Source organism: Gracilinanus agilis, chromosome 3, assembly GCF_016433145.1.
Source record: "Gracilinanus agilis isolate LMUSP501 chromosome 3, AgileGrace, whole genome shotgun sequence".
In the NCBI taxonomy this organism is placed as follows: domain Eukaryota; kingdom Metazoa; phylum Chordata; class Mammalia; order Didelphimorphia; family Didelphidae; genus Gracilinanus; species Gracilinanus agilis.
In genome coordinates, this window is record NC_058132.1 from 47159476 (window position 1) to 47173689 (window position 14214).

At 47.4% G+C, this 14214-nt stretch overlaps 2 protein-coding genes across 2 annotated transcripts in view; one reads left to right on the plus strand and one right to left on the minus strand.

The window, feature by feature from the left end:
* Positions 1-265: 265 nt before the first annotated feature.
* Positions 266-1390, minus strand: LOC123240969 (uncharacterized protein KIAA2013-like). The gene has a single exon (XM_044668678.1). It carries the CDS (start codon positions 1388-1390, stop codon positions 266-268), a length of 1125 nt encoding a protein of 374 aa, XP_044524613.1.
* Positions 1391-7318: 5928 nt separating this feature from the next.
* The window catches only part of PLOD1 (procollagen-lysine,2-oxoglutarate 5-dioxygenase 1), a 49892-nt gene continuing 42996 nt past the window's right edge, over positions 7319-14214 (plus strand). Inside the window, exon 1 of the mRNA XM_044667749.1 lies at positions 7319-7496. Within this exon, the coding sequence (XP_044523684.1) occupies positions 7412-7496 (85 nt within the window). The 5' untranslated portion in view covers positions 7319-7411. The remainder of the gene's footprint in view (positions 7497-14214) is intronic.

Genomic DNA, 14214 nt, shown 5'->3' on the forward strand with positions numbered 1-14214 from the left:
CTTTGAGAATCTAGACAGAACTTTGAGAATCCTACACTCTGTACAGAAGTCAAAAATTCTTAAAAATGAATTGCAGGACTGGCTCCTAAGTTCCCCTGTTGGATCCCTCAGCATAATTACTTTCACCCAGACATTCCTTACTCAACTGCCAGTACCAATTGTTTGCTCCAGTTCGTGCCACCACCAGCTCTTTAAAGGGGATCTACATGAAGACTCCCAAGCTTCAGGTTCTCCCTTTTCTCCGAAGAATGTCTACCAGATTCCCTCAAGGTGACCCCATATAATTACCTGAGGCAAAGAGCTGAGCCCAGAGTTGCTGGTGGTCCTGGAGGAGATCAACCACGGGGATCTCCATTAATTCCAATATCTCCTTGCGAGCCATGTCCTGAAGAGTCTTCAGCTCTTTCATCTCCTTAGCCCCCTTGGCCTTCAGGGCCCGCAGGTCCAAGGGCTCTGAGATGTAGACCACCCAAAGAACGGCCTCATCCAGCAGGGACTTGGGGGCCACCTGGAGCAAGTCCACCAGCTTCTTGGCAGCCACCACCACCAGACTGACCTTGCCGTTGGGCAACGGAGGCGAGTGGCCCGAATGGAGCAGGAACTGGTGGTCGCCGGCCTTCTCCAGGGTGCTGGTAAAAGTCTTGAGGGGAGGCCTTGGAGTGGGGCCCACCGTCCAGAGTGCTGCCACACGCTCCGTGGGGTTGTGGATGTGGATGCGCTGCACGTAGAGATGGGGGCGCGCGCGGTGCGCCAAAAAGTCCTCCTGCAGCAGCACGCACTGGGCCCCAGGTCCGGTCCCCGGCGCCGGCCCCCCGGCCCCCGGCGCCGCTCCGGGCCCGGCCCCGGGGGGCGGCTCCGGCGGCTGCAGGCAGCGCACGCGGCGCACTAGACCCTGGCGCAGCAGCAGCGCCGCGGCGCCCGCCTCAGCCTGAGCGCTCAGCGGCCGCAGCTGCACGAAGGGTGCCAGCTCCGGAGCCACGGGAGGTTGCCGCTCGCCGGGCGTCACCCACAGTCGGTTGCGGCTCACGTCCAGAGCCAGAAAGCCGTTACCCACCAGGGCGGGAGGCGCGGCCGAGAAGGGGTCCGAGGCCGCGGCGCTGTCGGGGGACCGGGGGCTTAGCGGCACCGCCTCACCGCGCTCCTGCAGCGCCCGCCACGTGCGGGTGGCCGCCTCCACGCAGGCTTGCGACGCCGCGGCACGGGGCTCGCCGGGGCCCGAGCTCCAGGGCAGCAGGTGCAGGCCCGGCCCGGTCCCGGAGCCCGTCCGTCTTGCCCGCCCGCCTACGTACCACGAAAGCAGCAGCACGAAGCCAAGCAGACCTAGAACGCGACGGGCCCAGCTACTGGACAGCAGCCCCGGCAGCCCCTTGAGCCGCTGCTGCAGCCACATCGGGCCGCTGCCGGGCCGCTCCCGGCCAAGGCCACTGCCACTGCCACCGCCAGCGACGCCCGCAGCTTCCGCCCGCAGCTCTGCGCAGCCGCCAGCGACACCCGCAGCTTCCGCTCGCCTCCCTGCGCAGGCGCCGCTGGACCTTTCAGTTTCCGCTCGACGCTCTGCGCAGACGCAGATACCACTTTTAGCTTCCGCTGGAAGCTCTGCGCAGTCGTCGACGCCCCCAGCTCTCCCTCGAGGGCCTCTGCCCAGCCCCTGCCAGAAAGCACTGCTGAAGGGCGTCCTGAAGCCGAGCTTTTTGCGACGGGTTGGGAAGGCTTGAGGGCCAGGGTGGGAGGGGACGGGGGACGGTATATGGATTGGGGAAGAGAGGAAGGGGAGGGGCTACAGGAAATCTAAGAGCCAGAGAAGAGGGGAGGAGAAGCCGGGAAAGGGGGGAGGAGTCAGAGGATGGAGAGGGGAGCCAGCGAGGGAAAAGGGAGGGACTAGAGTTGGGGTCCCAGAGGAGAGGAAGGCGGAGCTAAAGAGGAGGGAAGGATTGGGGAGGGTGAAGGAGAGGAATAAAAATTGAGGGAAGGGAGAGAAGAAAGAAAAGAAGAGCCAGGTAGGAAATGTGGTAAGAATAGAGAGGAGGATCCAGAGAACAAGGAGTGTAGAGTTGGGGGAAATGAGAATTTGATGGAAGAGTAATTAATTTTGCAATTCGAACGGTAGAAATGGAAGAATATGTAGTTCAGACCCTTTCTGTAGAGGAATCGCTTCTAGATCCAGCCTATTAGAAAACCTCCAGTTTGAGGAAGCTCTCTTCCTTTTAAGATGGACCAGTCTACCTCTGGATAGTTCCAGTTGTTAGGAATATTTTCCTTATATAAGGCACTACCAACTTCCCTCCCCCAACCCCACCCTTTACCTCACCTCACCCCCAGTGCTCCTGGATCTGCCCCCTAAGCCCATGCAGAACCGGGCTATTTCCACTCCCATCTGGTAGCCATTACAATACTTGAAGTCTAGTTCCTTTTCTTCTTCAGGCTAGACACCCCTAAGTTCTTCAGTTACTCTACATATATCTTCTTTTTTCAATTCCCTCATCATTGTCAGCCTTTTTGGGGGGGTATCCCCATCTCTTAGCCCAGTTCCTGGCACATAGTAGTTACTTGATAAATGTGAATTGATTGATTGACCTTTCTTTGAATAGTCTCCACTTTGTTAATGTATTCCCTAAAATGTGATTCCCAGTAATGAATGTAGTTTAAAAGAATTTTTCCCTTTCTCCCACCTCCACTCCCCCACCTCAACCCAATTGCCACCACTCTAGGACAGGTATTCTTACCAGGATCATAATAATCATCTCTCAACTAGTCTTTCTTCGGTTAGTCTATCATTTTCCAAGTAGCAAGAAATGTCATAGAATCCCTGTTTGGAAGGGTCCTGTGGGACCAATTTAGGTGGCACAGTGTTAAGAGTACTAGACATTGAAAATATGAATTCAAATCTTGCCTCAGAGAGTTACTAACTGTGTGAGCATTCATTTCTGAGTGGTCATTCAACTTCTTTAGGAGGGAAAAAGATAAAGATGAGAAAACAAAAGTGGAAAAAGAAATGGAAGGAGATAATAGGATTTCAAGTCGTCTACCAGCTCCTTCTTTGTTACCTATGACAACCTGGAAAAACACAGAACCACTAAAGTAGTCAGCAAAACCAAATCTTTAATCAGAAAAGAGATAGGTCCTTCATAATTGGCCACCACACAGAGCCAAGTGCCAAATATTACACAGAGTCAAAACCCTAGGGCTCTGGGGACAATATCTCCTAAAGGATTATCACCCTGGGGCTCTGGGAACAATATCTTTGAGAGGATCACCATGCTAGATGATTCTCCAAAGAATACTAGAACATAGGGATCTCATATACCTTTTGGGGAATTAAGCACATCAAACCTACACTGACAATTGTAAGCAGGCTTGGGGAAAAGGCAGTAGTCAGAGGCTTGTGTATCAGGGAGTGGTCTACTACAAGGGATAATAATAGGATGGTTTGTGCACAGGTGTTGATCTTCTTGGGAACTGATCTCTGATACAATGGAGGAAATTTCTTAGACTAAAAGGGTGATTGAGTATTTGAGGATTTCTATTACTCCCATTCAGAACACTTATTCAGCTTAAGACAGTGATGGGCAAATTGGGGGGGGGGGACTGAAATCTTCTATCCAGTCCCTCGACATTATTCCTAATCTGACAAATACAATGAGTAGGATACAATACAATGAAACTTTGAAAGAGTTGCCTTAGAAACAGAGTGACAGATGAGCACTCCCTTTCCTTTGACCTCCTCTTTAAAAAGTTTGCCCATCACTGGACTAAGACAAAGTCACTTTGGGACACCTTAAATTAAGTTCCCAAGGAAAATGGGTAAACTTGGTGCTTCCAGAATTCACACTGACACCTATGAATACATCTGGATCTTTGCTACCTTCATAGTAGATGAGACCCCCTCCTATAAGAGGGTCTTGCTTTGGACTCTGGGATTCAGTCCTAGAGGAGTCTGATCCCAAAAAGAAGAAAAGATACTTCTCTCAAACTCTGGTTCTTCATGTCCCCATTTAGGCATTCCAAGGAAAATGTCCACAGCAAAGGCTAATTATGGCAGATGTCTTGCGTCTGTATTAAAGAGTCCCTTCTAGAAAAGATACACAGTGTACAAGTACATAGCAGGTATGAGACGGCTATTTTTTTACTCACTCAGAAAAAAATACTTAAAATACAAAAGATTGTTCATTAACAAATAGTTGAAACAAAAAATAATAACGATAACCTATTATACCTGTATTCTCCCAGAAGGTAAAGAAAATTTTGTAGGACAACTTTGTACTGAACAGATAGTTCCCATTCCCATTGTAACTGGACTGTATGAGCAAAATTGAGATCTTCTGGCTAGCCGACACATGTTATGGGCTTTCTGATTCCTTTTAGTTCCAGCATTCTCCTAGAGCAGTGATGGGGAAACTATGGCCCTGAGGGCCAGATGCAGCCCCCTGAAATGTTCTATCCAGCCACACGACATTATTCCTAATCTGATGAATACAATGAGTAGGATACAATATAATGAAACTTCAAAAGAGTTACCTTAGAAACAGACTGACAGATGAGCATTTCCTTTCCTTTGGCCCCCTCTTTAAAAAATTTGCCCATCACTGTCCTAGAGTGATCATCTCCTCTGAGAAGTAGTGTAGTTACAAGAAACACTTGCTACTAGGCAACTACAATCAACTTGGGAAATTCTTGAACTTATGAAATGGCAATGAAGGCTGGAAATATCCATCTCTTAGGATCACTCTTCAGAAACTATTTAGGAAGGGCTCCAGTCTATTAATCCCCAAGTCTTCCAAGCAGCCCATTCTACTTCTGGACAGGTTTGCTCACTATTACTGAAAAGTCTGGGCGGGTATCCATCCCTCCTGTCTGCACTGTCCCTTTACCTCAGCCTCTTCTTGTGATTCAACTCAAATTCAACCAAAAAGGAGTCCTTTTGAGATCTCCTTTCTCTCTAAGATTACCTTCCCTTTTTTGTTGTTTAGTCATTTTCGGTTGCATCCATCTTTTAATGACCCTCTCCAGCTCATTTTACAGATGAAGAAACTGAGCCAGAGTTAAATGACTTGCCCAGGGTCACAAAGCTAGTAAATACCAAAGGCCAGATTTGAGCTCAGGAAGATAAGTCTTCCTGCCTTCAAGCCAGATATTCTATGTACTATGGCACCACTTAGCTGCCCTACCTTCTCTTTACTTTGATTATATCTTGTTTGTTGTCTCCCCCATTAGACTGCGAGCTTCTGGAGGGCAGAGACTTTTTATTTTGGGCCTTCTTTCTATCCTTGGAGTTTTTCCCACTGGTAGGAACATGCCAATCACTTAATAAATGATGGCTGACTGACTTTGGACAATATTGGCCAGATTCTATATTAGAGTTTGCCCTTCCTCTCCTGTCAGAGAAGAGAGTCATGAAGAATGAAGGTTAGCACATTTCATGGCTCCGTTCAGCTCTACAGGCAAGCTTCGCTCCCTATCTGCAGTCCCAAGAAATCCAGTGCCTGTGCCTTTAAACTGCTGGCAAGCTTGAGGACAGCAAGAGCACGTGCAGCACGTACTGGTAGGAACATCTGGGTTGGCCTCAGCTGCTTAAACAGGCAGACCTTAAGTCTGAATGAAGTTTGGGTAAGGTCCAGGCTTCCGGGCTTTGGAGAAGGCAGGAAGAGGAAATCACTGTGGAGCTGGGAAGGGGAGCTGGAAGGAGGAGAAGCTCTCCGAAATTGCTCTGGAGAAAAATCAACTAGAAGGGATCAAAAATTCCAGCCAGATTCTTGGGATGAATCAATCCTTCTGTCCCCAGAAAGCCACTTTCCTCCGGAGATTTTCTAGCATTTTCCCTGGATTTTCTAAAATTTCATATATCCTGCCCCCCTACATCCCTCCTGCCCCCAAATCTGGCATCCTGTTCTTGCTCCTTCCTACTCTGTGAGCCCTATTCAAAATATGGCCCAACAGAGCCCTTCTCAAGCATAATTGGGAATAATGCTAGAGGGCAGTTAGGTGGCTCAATGGATTGAGAGCCATTCCCTAAAATGGGAGGTCCTGGGTTCAAATTTGACAGCAGACACTTTTTAGCTGTGTGACCCTGGGCAAGTCACTTAACCCTCGTTGCCTAGCTCTTACAATACACCTTATTGATTGGTGGAAAGTAACAGTTGGGGGGAAAAAAAGGCAAATTTAAACCCCTTTAGGGAGGTCCTCAGCTTTTTTTTTTTTTTTTCTTGTCTTTGTAACCCATATCCCCAGCACGGTGTTTTGAATGAAGTTAGGTCAGAACCTGTGGCTTCCCCATTGTAGGGAATTCCTTCCATGGAAAAGATCAGACCTGTTCTGACTATGCCAGATTGCCTTTTACCTTGTATGAGTAAAGAGTATGAGCTTCCCAAGTGTTGGTTAAACTGAATTAACTTTGAGACACTGAGAAAGACAGGAGTGATTTCCCTGGAGATGGAGATGCCTGACAGCTTGTTTTCTCCCCAGATGAAAAGGAGTTTGATTCCTTTTGCTTCCTTTCTTCCTTCCTCATTTACCAAGCACCTATTCTGTGCAGAATGAATTTCAGAAAACATTTGTGAAGCTGTTTACTTATGAGCCTGGTACCGGCCTAAGCCCAGCAGATATAAATACAGTGCCTGCCCTTGAGGAGCTAATGTTCTAATACAAGAAGGCATCACTGCAGTACATATATTGGGAAAGCCATGGAAGGGTGCTTTGGTTGAGGAATTCCCAGGAATAAGGAGTGCAACCCTAGAACAATCAACTTGCTCTTCCCAGAAGGATAGTATTGACTCTGTTCCTGTACCAAAAATAAAGGCACAATACAAAGTTCAGATAAGATATAGTCCTGCCTTTCACGGGCTTAGTAGGGGTTAAGAGATGGGGTCAGATCCCCTAAAATACTAAAAATTCAGGAAATGCCTCATTGGAGAGCTGATCACAGCGGAGTTTAAGGAAAAATAGCACTAAATTTGGGGTTAGAGAACATGCAGTTGAATTATAACTCTGGTACTGAGCAGCTGCATGACCTTGGATAAGTCGTTTCACCTCCTTCCGGCCTCAGTTTACTCATCTGTAAAAAAGGAGAAGTTAGGTTAGAATGACCACTAAGGTCTCTTCCAGCTCTCAATCTGTGGTCCCGTGAAAGTGATGATGTGATCAGCTAAGTAGGAAAGGGGGTGGTGACTGAGGCTGGTGAGCCGGGCCCCTCCTGCAGTGCCCCCAGTTCCCCGTCACGCCCCCAGCCCCTCCCTGGCTCACTGGGGCGGGGCGGAGCGGGCGGGTCCCTTGCGTGGCAGGCCGAGACTAGCCGAACTTTCCAGTATTCTGCGCCGCTGTCCGTCCCAGCTTTGTCCTCCGCGGTCAGCTATCGATCCCCACAACTAGCGGTCCCCGCCGCCTTCCTACGTGAGCTGCGGGCCCTCCGGCCGCCACGATGCGGCCCCTGCTGCTGGGGCCGCTGCTGGCCCCTCTCTGCTGGCTCATTCTGGCCGAAGCCAAGAGCGATCAGAAACCAGAGGGTAAGGGGGCTTGAGGGTGATCGAGGGACAGTAGGACAGGGAGGTAGGGAACTGGCCTCCCGGGAAACCCAGGAAGTCCCAGCCTTCTCAGCCTGAGATCTATGCTGGAATGTGGGGTGGGAATTGGCTGGGGGTGGGGGGCGGAGGACTAGGGAGCTGCCGGCTACCCTGGTGATCTTAGGGGATGGAGCTGTGGACTCTGGCCCCGATACCGGTTAAGCTACAGGCCGAGGCATGGAATGGAAAGGGTAGCCGAGTGGTTCTGACAGCACTCGGAAAAAACCTTGATTCCGGCATTCTTGACCCTGCACTGACACTTAGTTTCTGGGTGAACTTGGGCCAGGCAGTCACTTCCCCTCCCTGGGCGCAAGTCACCTCATCTCTAAAAAAGACAGGTTTGGATTCTAGGCAGCCTTTGGAAGGCCCCTTGCAGCCTCAACATTCTCCTCTGTGAATCTCGAGCTCCCTGTACCCCCTTCCATTCCACCTCCTGGGAGAGGCAGAGTCACCTCCTTCCAAGGGCTCTGAGCTGCTTCACAAAGTGCCCAGAAATCCACAGCCCGAGGCCAGCTTCCCAGCCACCAGCTCTGGCATGTCCCAGCTTGCTGCTCCTTCCCTCTATCTCCTTGGGCCATCCTTGAGATCTGTCTAAGATTAGGGCCACCAAGTTGGAGACTGACAAAGGAAAGAAACATTGCAGCCAGGCCAAAAGGCTTTCAAGAAGTTACCAATTAACAAGCCTGTATTTAGCAGTATTGTATGAGAGGCTGTGTGAACTGAGGAGGGGTGGAGTGGTTTGCAGAGACAAAAAGGAAGGAGGAGAAAGACAGAGAGCAGAGGGAGAAGAGAAGAAGGGAGGAGAAAGGGGAGAGAGCAAAAGAGAGGGAGAGAGAAAGCTTGGCAAAGGTGCAGAGATGAGGGATGGAATGTGGTAGATGGAGGGAACACAGGGCATCCAGGGCTTGCACTCACCCCACTGGCACCAACAAGAGCTGCTAGGCTGGCACACTCCTTTCTCTCCTACCTCCAGGATGCCCAGAATCTCTGTAAATTGAGAGGATCAGGCTGTAATATGCTGTTATGGGACAACTAGGTGGCAAAGTGGACAGAGCTCCCAGCTAGAAATCAGGATAAACTGGAGTTCAAGTCTCGTCGCAGACACTTATTAGCTGTGGACCCTGGGCAAGTCACTTCATCCTGTTGCCTCAGTTTCCTAATCTGTAAAATAAACTGGAGAAGGGAATTGCAAACCACTGCAGTGTCTTTGTTAAGAAAACCCAAAATGGGGTCAGGATAAATCAGATACAACTAAACGACAAAGTTCTATTGTGGTTCCCTGCATAGATGACTGGATTTGAAGTGGGGCAATCTGAGTGTAGCTAAGAGTTTTCCTTCATTTTCTCCATCATTCAAATGAAGGAGTTGGATTAAATGAGCTCTTAGGCCCTGTCCATCTCTAGTTCCTAAATCCTCTTCTTTCCACCCTCCTTCTACTTTCAGATACTCATATCCACCTAGGTTTCTCTCCAAAGGCCTCACGTCTCTTAGCCAATCTCCAAGGCTGACACACAGAGTCAGGAAGAGATGTTAGTAGGGAATGAGCACCAGGCCTAGAGATGGGAGGCCCTGGGTTCAAATTTGGTCTCAGACACTTGCTAGCTTTGCGATTCTTAGCAAGTTGCTTACCCCAAATTGCCTAGTCCTTATCACTCTTCTGCCTTTCCGCCTTGGAATTGGAACTTAGTGTCTATTCCAGCACAGAAAGTAATGGCTTTAAAAAAAAAAAAGAAGAAGAAGAAGCTGGCCATTTCTTTCTTCCGCACTTTCATTTCCAGATTCTCTCTGCGCTCATCGCCCCCCAAACCCCTCTGCAGACCTCCAGTCCACTCTCTGGCCTCTCCAGGAAGTTCAGGACAAGATTCACAATCTGCTCCATGCCAATCCTGAATATCCGGCTCTTTAACCTTCTTAGCCCCAAAGACTGCTGTCTCCAATCTGCCTCCACTGCCCAGAGCATCAGAGGATCCTATATTTGGACCTGGAATGAACTTCAGAATTCATTTAGACCAACCCCTTTGTTTTACAGTTGAGGAAACATTTACCCAGGGTCACACAGGGGCTCAGTAGCAGAACCAGGATTGAAGGTCCAGTCCTTAGACTCCAGATCCAGCGCTCTCTCTCTACTGTTCTGTCCTGGACCATTACTATCCCCTTCCCCACCAATCAATCAATCAATCAAAGTATCAACTCACCTGTGTGTATACACACACACATACAAATGTAAACACACACTCATGTGCCTATCTACATACATCTTACATATACACATCTCTCCAGGTGCCAAGGTTACAACTTTGCTGAAAATAACTTGCTATGTGGTCTTCAATGAGTTATTTCCCCTTTTCTCTTTGACTAAATGTTCTCTAAGGTTGCTTCTAGCTCTGACAGTCTATATCCATGTTGGCAAAGACATGGCATGAATGCCCTGGCATGCCGATGGGGGCTGCTCTGTTTCCCTTCTCCACAGCACCTGAGGACATTTTTCATGTCTTGACCCTCCGCCCAGCAACCCAAAGTGAGCACTTCCTCCTGCCGTTGTCTGGGGTAATGTGGGGGCTCACAGGCAACTTGAAGATGTAGTTTGGGCACACAATCTCTAAAAGGTTCACCAACACTGGTCTATGTTCTAAGGACCTTCCAAGTTCTGACATTCTGTGTGCTAAGATCTCTCTTAGCTCTGACATCCTATGTTCTAACATCCTCCCAGCTCTGACATCCTGTGTTCTGAAGACCCTCCCAGCTCTGACATTCTGGGGGGTTCCAAGACCCCTCCTAGCTCTTACATTCAGTGTTCTAAGGGCTTTCCTATTCTCTGTTTAGAGCAGTGATTCCCAAAGTGGGCACCACCGCCCCCTGGTGGGTGCTGCAGCAATCGGAGGGGGTTGGTGATGGCCACAGGTGCATTTGGGGGCGGTGAATAACTTCAAGGGGGTGGTGATAGTATGTGACAGGGGGTGCTAAGTAATATTTTTTCTGGAAAGGGGGCAGTAGGCCAAAATAGTCTGGGAACCACTGATTTAGAGCCTTCCCACCTCTGTATTCTAAAGACCTTGCCGACATTATTTGTCTAAGATCTGACATTATTTGTTCTAAGACCTTTTCCATCTCTGATATTCTCTTTTCTAAGTAAGGCGCTTCCAAGTCTTGAAACTTGAATTCATTGCATAGATGGGGTCCGTTAGCTTTTGTGTCCAGACTACCCCCTTCAGCTCAGATCCCTCCGGTAGGATGCCTTTCCTGATCCCTGCAGTACTTCTGCCTTTCTCACTTGGATGTTCTGCTCTCCACTCTGCATTTATCCTATATGTGCCTATTTATTTCCATGGTCTAATTCCTATTAGAATGTAGGCTCAGGGGCAGTGAGGTGGCTCAGTGAATTGAGAGCCAGGCCTAGAGACAAGAGGTTCTGAGTTCAAATCTGGCCTTAGATACTTCCTAGCTGGGTGACCTTAGGCAAGTTCCTATATCTCCATTGCCCTAGCCCTTACCTCTCTCTTTTGCCTTGGACTCAATAGATTCCAAGACAGATGGTAAGGCTTTTAATTGTTTGGTTTTTTTTTTAATGTAGGCACCCTGAGGACAGGGGCACGTCTTGCTTCCTGTGTATCCTCAGAGCTGAGCACAGTGTCTAGTACACTTAATAAATGCTTCTTGACACCTAACCACTGCATTCCACTTACCTTTTCATCATAGGCCCAGCAATGAAACAACCATTTCACTCATTTGAATCATAGAATCACCAAATAAATAGCTCCTTGTATTTCTAAAGTCACCCAACTTACTTATTATCCCGCACTCCCCACCCCCTGCATGATCTCATTACTCTTCAGACTGTCCTTGAGAGACAGGGAGGAAGGAAAGGGAGGGGACGCGTTGACCATCACTCCCATCACACGAAGGAGTTAGGCTGGAGTTAGGCTGCTTCTCCAAAATCAGACATCAGTGACTAATCCCGTACTGGAGCCCAAACATTCATTTATTCATTCATTCGTGCCATAAACATTTCCCAAGACATACAAGGCTCATCCCATGGTTAGCTGCACAGTGCTGAAATTTTGGCCACAACCTCTCTCAAGACCATTTGCTGAGTTAAAGAAGGCTGGTGATCTGCACTGAGGGGAGAGAATACCCACACCCAAGAAATTACAGATCCCTGAAGTTTTGCATACATTACTACTTTTTTAAAATTACATTTTTATTGATGGTTTTATTTATTTATTTATTTAAAGCCCTAAGAAAATATATTACCCTCCCTTTTTTTGCAGAGGTAGGGAGCTGCATGGGTGGGATATTTAAAATATTTTTTTAAACCCTTGCCTTCTGTCTTAGAGTCAATACTGTGTATTGGCTCCAAGGCAGAAGAGCAGTAAGGGCTAGGCAATGGGGGTCAAGTGACTTGCCCAGGGTCACACAGCTGGGAAGTGTCTGAGGCCGGATTTGAACCCAGGACCTCCCGTCTCTAGGCCTGGCTCTCAATCCACTGAGCTACCCAGCTGCCCCTGGTTTTTGTTTTTAAATCAGAGATTTCCCAGTATCTCTCCCCAAAGCCATCCAGTGAACCCTCCCTTGTTGCAAAGGACAATTTAAACAAAAACTATTTACAGGGTGACTTCAACTTATAGTATACGCAGCATTCTGTACTACTGAAAGAGGGAGATTCTATTTCCTCATCTTTTTTTCCCAGAACCAAGACTTCTCACTACAATTCTATACATCACTTTACAAATTAATTTTTATTACATTTCTAAATGTCTTTCTTTCTCTTTCCCTACCCAGGGAGCCATCTCTCGTAACAGAGAATGAAAACCGAAAAAAGAAAAACAAAGCCAGTTAGCAAAACTAGCCAACATTTCAACCAAGTAACTATTACCACCCCCCTTCTACAAAGAAGAGGGAAGAACACTTCCTCATTCTTTATCCAGGGCCGAGCTGGGACATAATAATTGCATTCATAAGTTTGAATGCATTACTTCTTAAGAGGAGTATATTTGCAAAGGTCTAGACACTAATGAGGGATTAAAAAAGGAAAAGGCCAGGGCTCCTGCCCTCATGGATTTTACAGTGTGGCATGGCTGAATAAGACATGAACCAAGAACTATTATAGGAGGAAGTCTGAAGTTAGCCACAAGGGAAAAAGGACATTTACTTGGAAAATATTTTTCTATGCCATCATATTTGGTCCTCATAACCCTTTGAGGTAGGGTAAGAAATGACTGGGTAGGCAGCCTGGCATGGTGGCTGGAGACAAGGCTTTGGAGTCCCAAAGAATTGTGTTCAAGTCTTACCTCTGACGCATATTGGTTTTGGGATAATGAGCAAGTCAACTGCTTCCCAGGTACCTGTCTACGACTATATGCTATTTTTCTTGGGAGTTTTGGAACATTTTAAACAACTTATTAGAGTGATTCTAACACAGAAAAATAAAATTATAAAAGAAATATATGGGGGCAGCTGGGTGGCTCAGTGGAATAGAGAGCCAGGACTAGAGACAGGAGATCTTGGGTTCAAATCTAGCCTCAGACACTTCCTAGCTGTGTGACCCTGGGCAAGACACTTAACCCCCATTGCCTAGCCCTTACTGCTCTTCCATCCTTGAACCAATATACAATATTGATTCTAAGATGCAAAGTAAGAGTTTTAAAACAAAACAAAAAAAAACAAATACACAAGGCAGATTTTATATATAGTTATTACATATGTGTGATATATGGGGTGGCTAGGTGGTACAGTAAACAGAGTGCCAGGCCTGGAGCTGGAAAGACTCATCTTTGTGAATTCAATTCTAACCTCAAACACTGACTGAGTGACCCTGGACAAGTCACTTAACTCTACCCTAGTTTCCTCACCTGCCTAATGAGCTAGAAAAGGAAATGGCCAACCAGTATCTTTGCCAAGAAAACTCCCAATGGGGTCATTAGGATTCTGACATGGCTGAAAATGACTAAACAATTACAATGTCCTAAATATGTTTATGAGGTAGCAAAATGGCTCAGTGCTCTAGAGTCAGGAAGACTTGAGTTCAAATCTAGCCTCAGATACTTACTAGTTGTATGACCCTGGGCACTTAACCTCTTTTTTGCCTTATCCACTGGAGAGGGAAATGACAAACCATTCCAGGACCTTTGGGGTCATAAAGAATTGGATACAACTAAACAACCAAATAATAATAAAATACACTCACACACAGAGAGGAGCTCCTCTCTTTCCTACATCTTTCCATCATCTAAGACTATAAATTACAAATCAACATTGGTGGAGGGAGTTCCCATCCAGGGAATACCTACTGCCATGCTAATGAAGTCACAGCCCTAAAACCATTTCTTTTGAAATGACTTAATGCCTTTTTTCATTCATTTATTTGTTTATTTATTGTTGTTTTAAACCCTCACCTTCCATCTTGGAGTCAATACTCTATATTGGTTCTAAGGCAGAAGAGTGGTAAGGGTTGGCAATGGGGGTCAAGTGACTTGCCCGGTATAGGGAGCCATGCCTCTATATGATTTTTGGGGGTCCTGAGTGGCGTGGTGGCATAGGATGGTTAAGGCAGGAGAAAGAAAACGAGAACAACTAGACTAGTGGTTAGCCCATGCTGTCCCGAATTCTGCAGGCATGGAAGTTTATTATATACTGATTTCAAGCAAAAAGAGTCACAGTTGGT

Bases quoted from the DNA above. Each gene is read 5' to 3' on its own strand.
- LOC123240969 (XM_044668678.1), bottom strand. From the start codon at position 1,390: ATGTGGCTGCAGCAGCGGCTCAAGGGGCTGCCGGGGCTGCTGTCCAGT.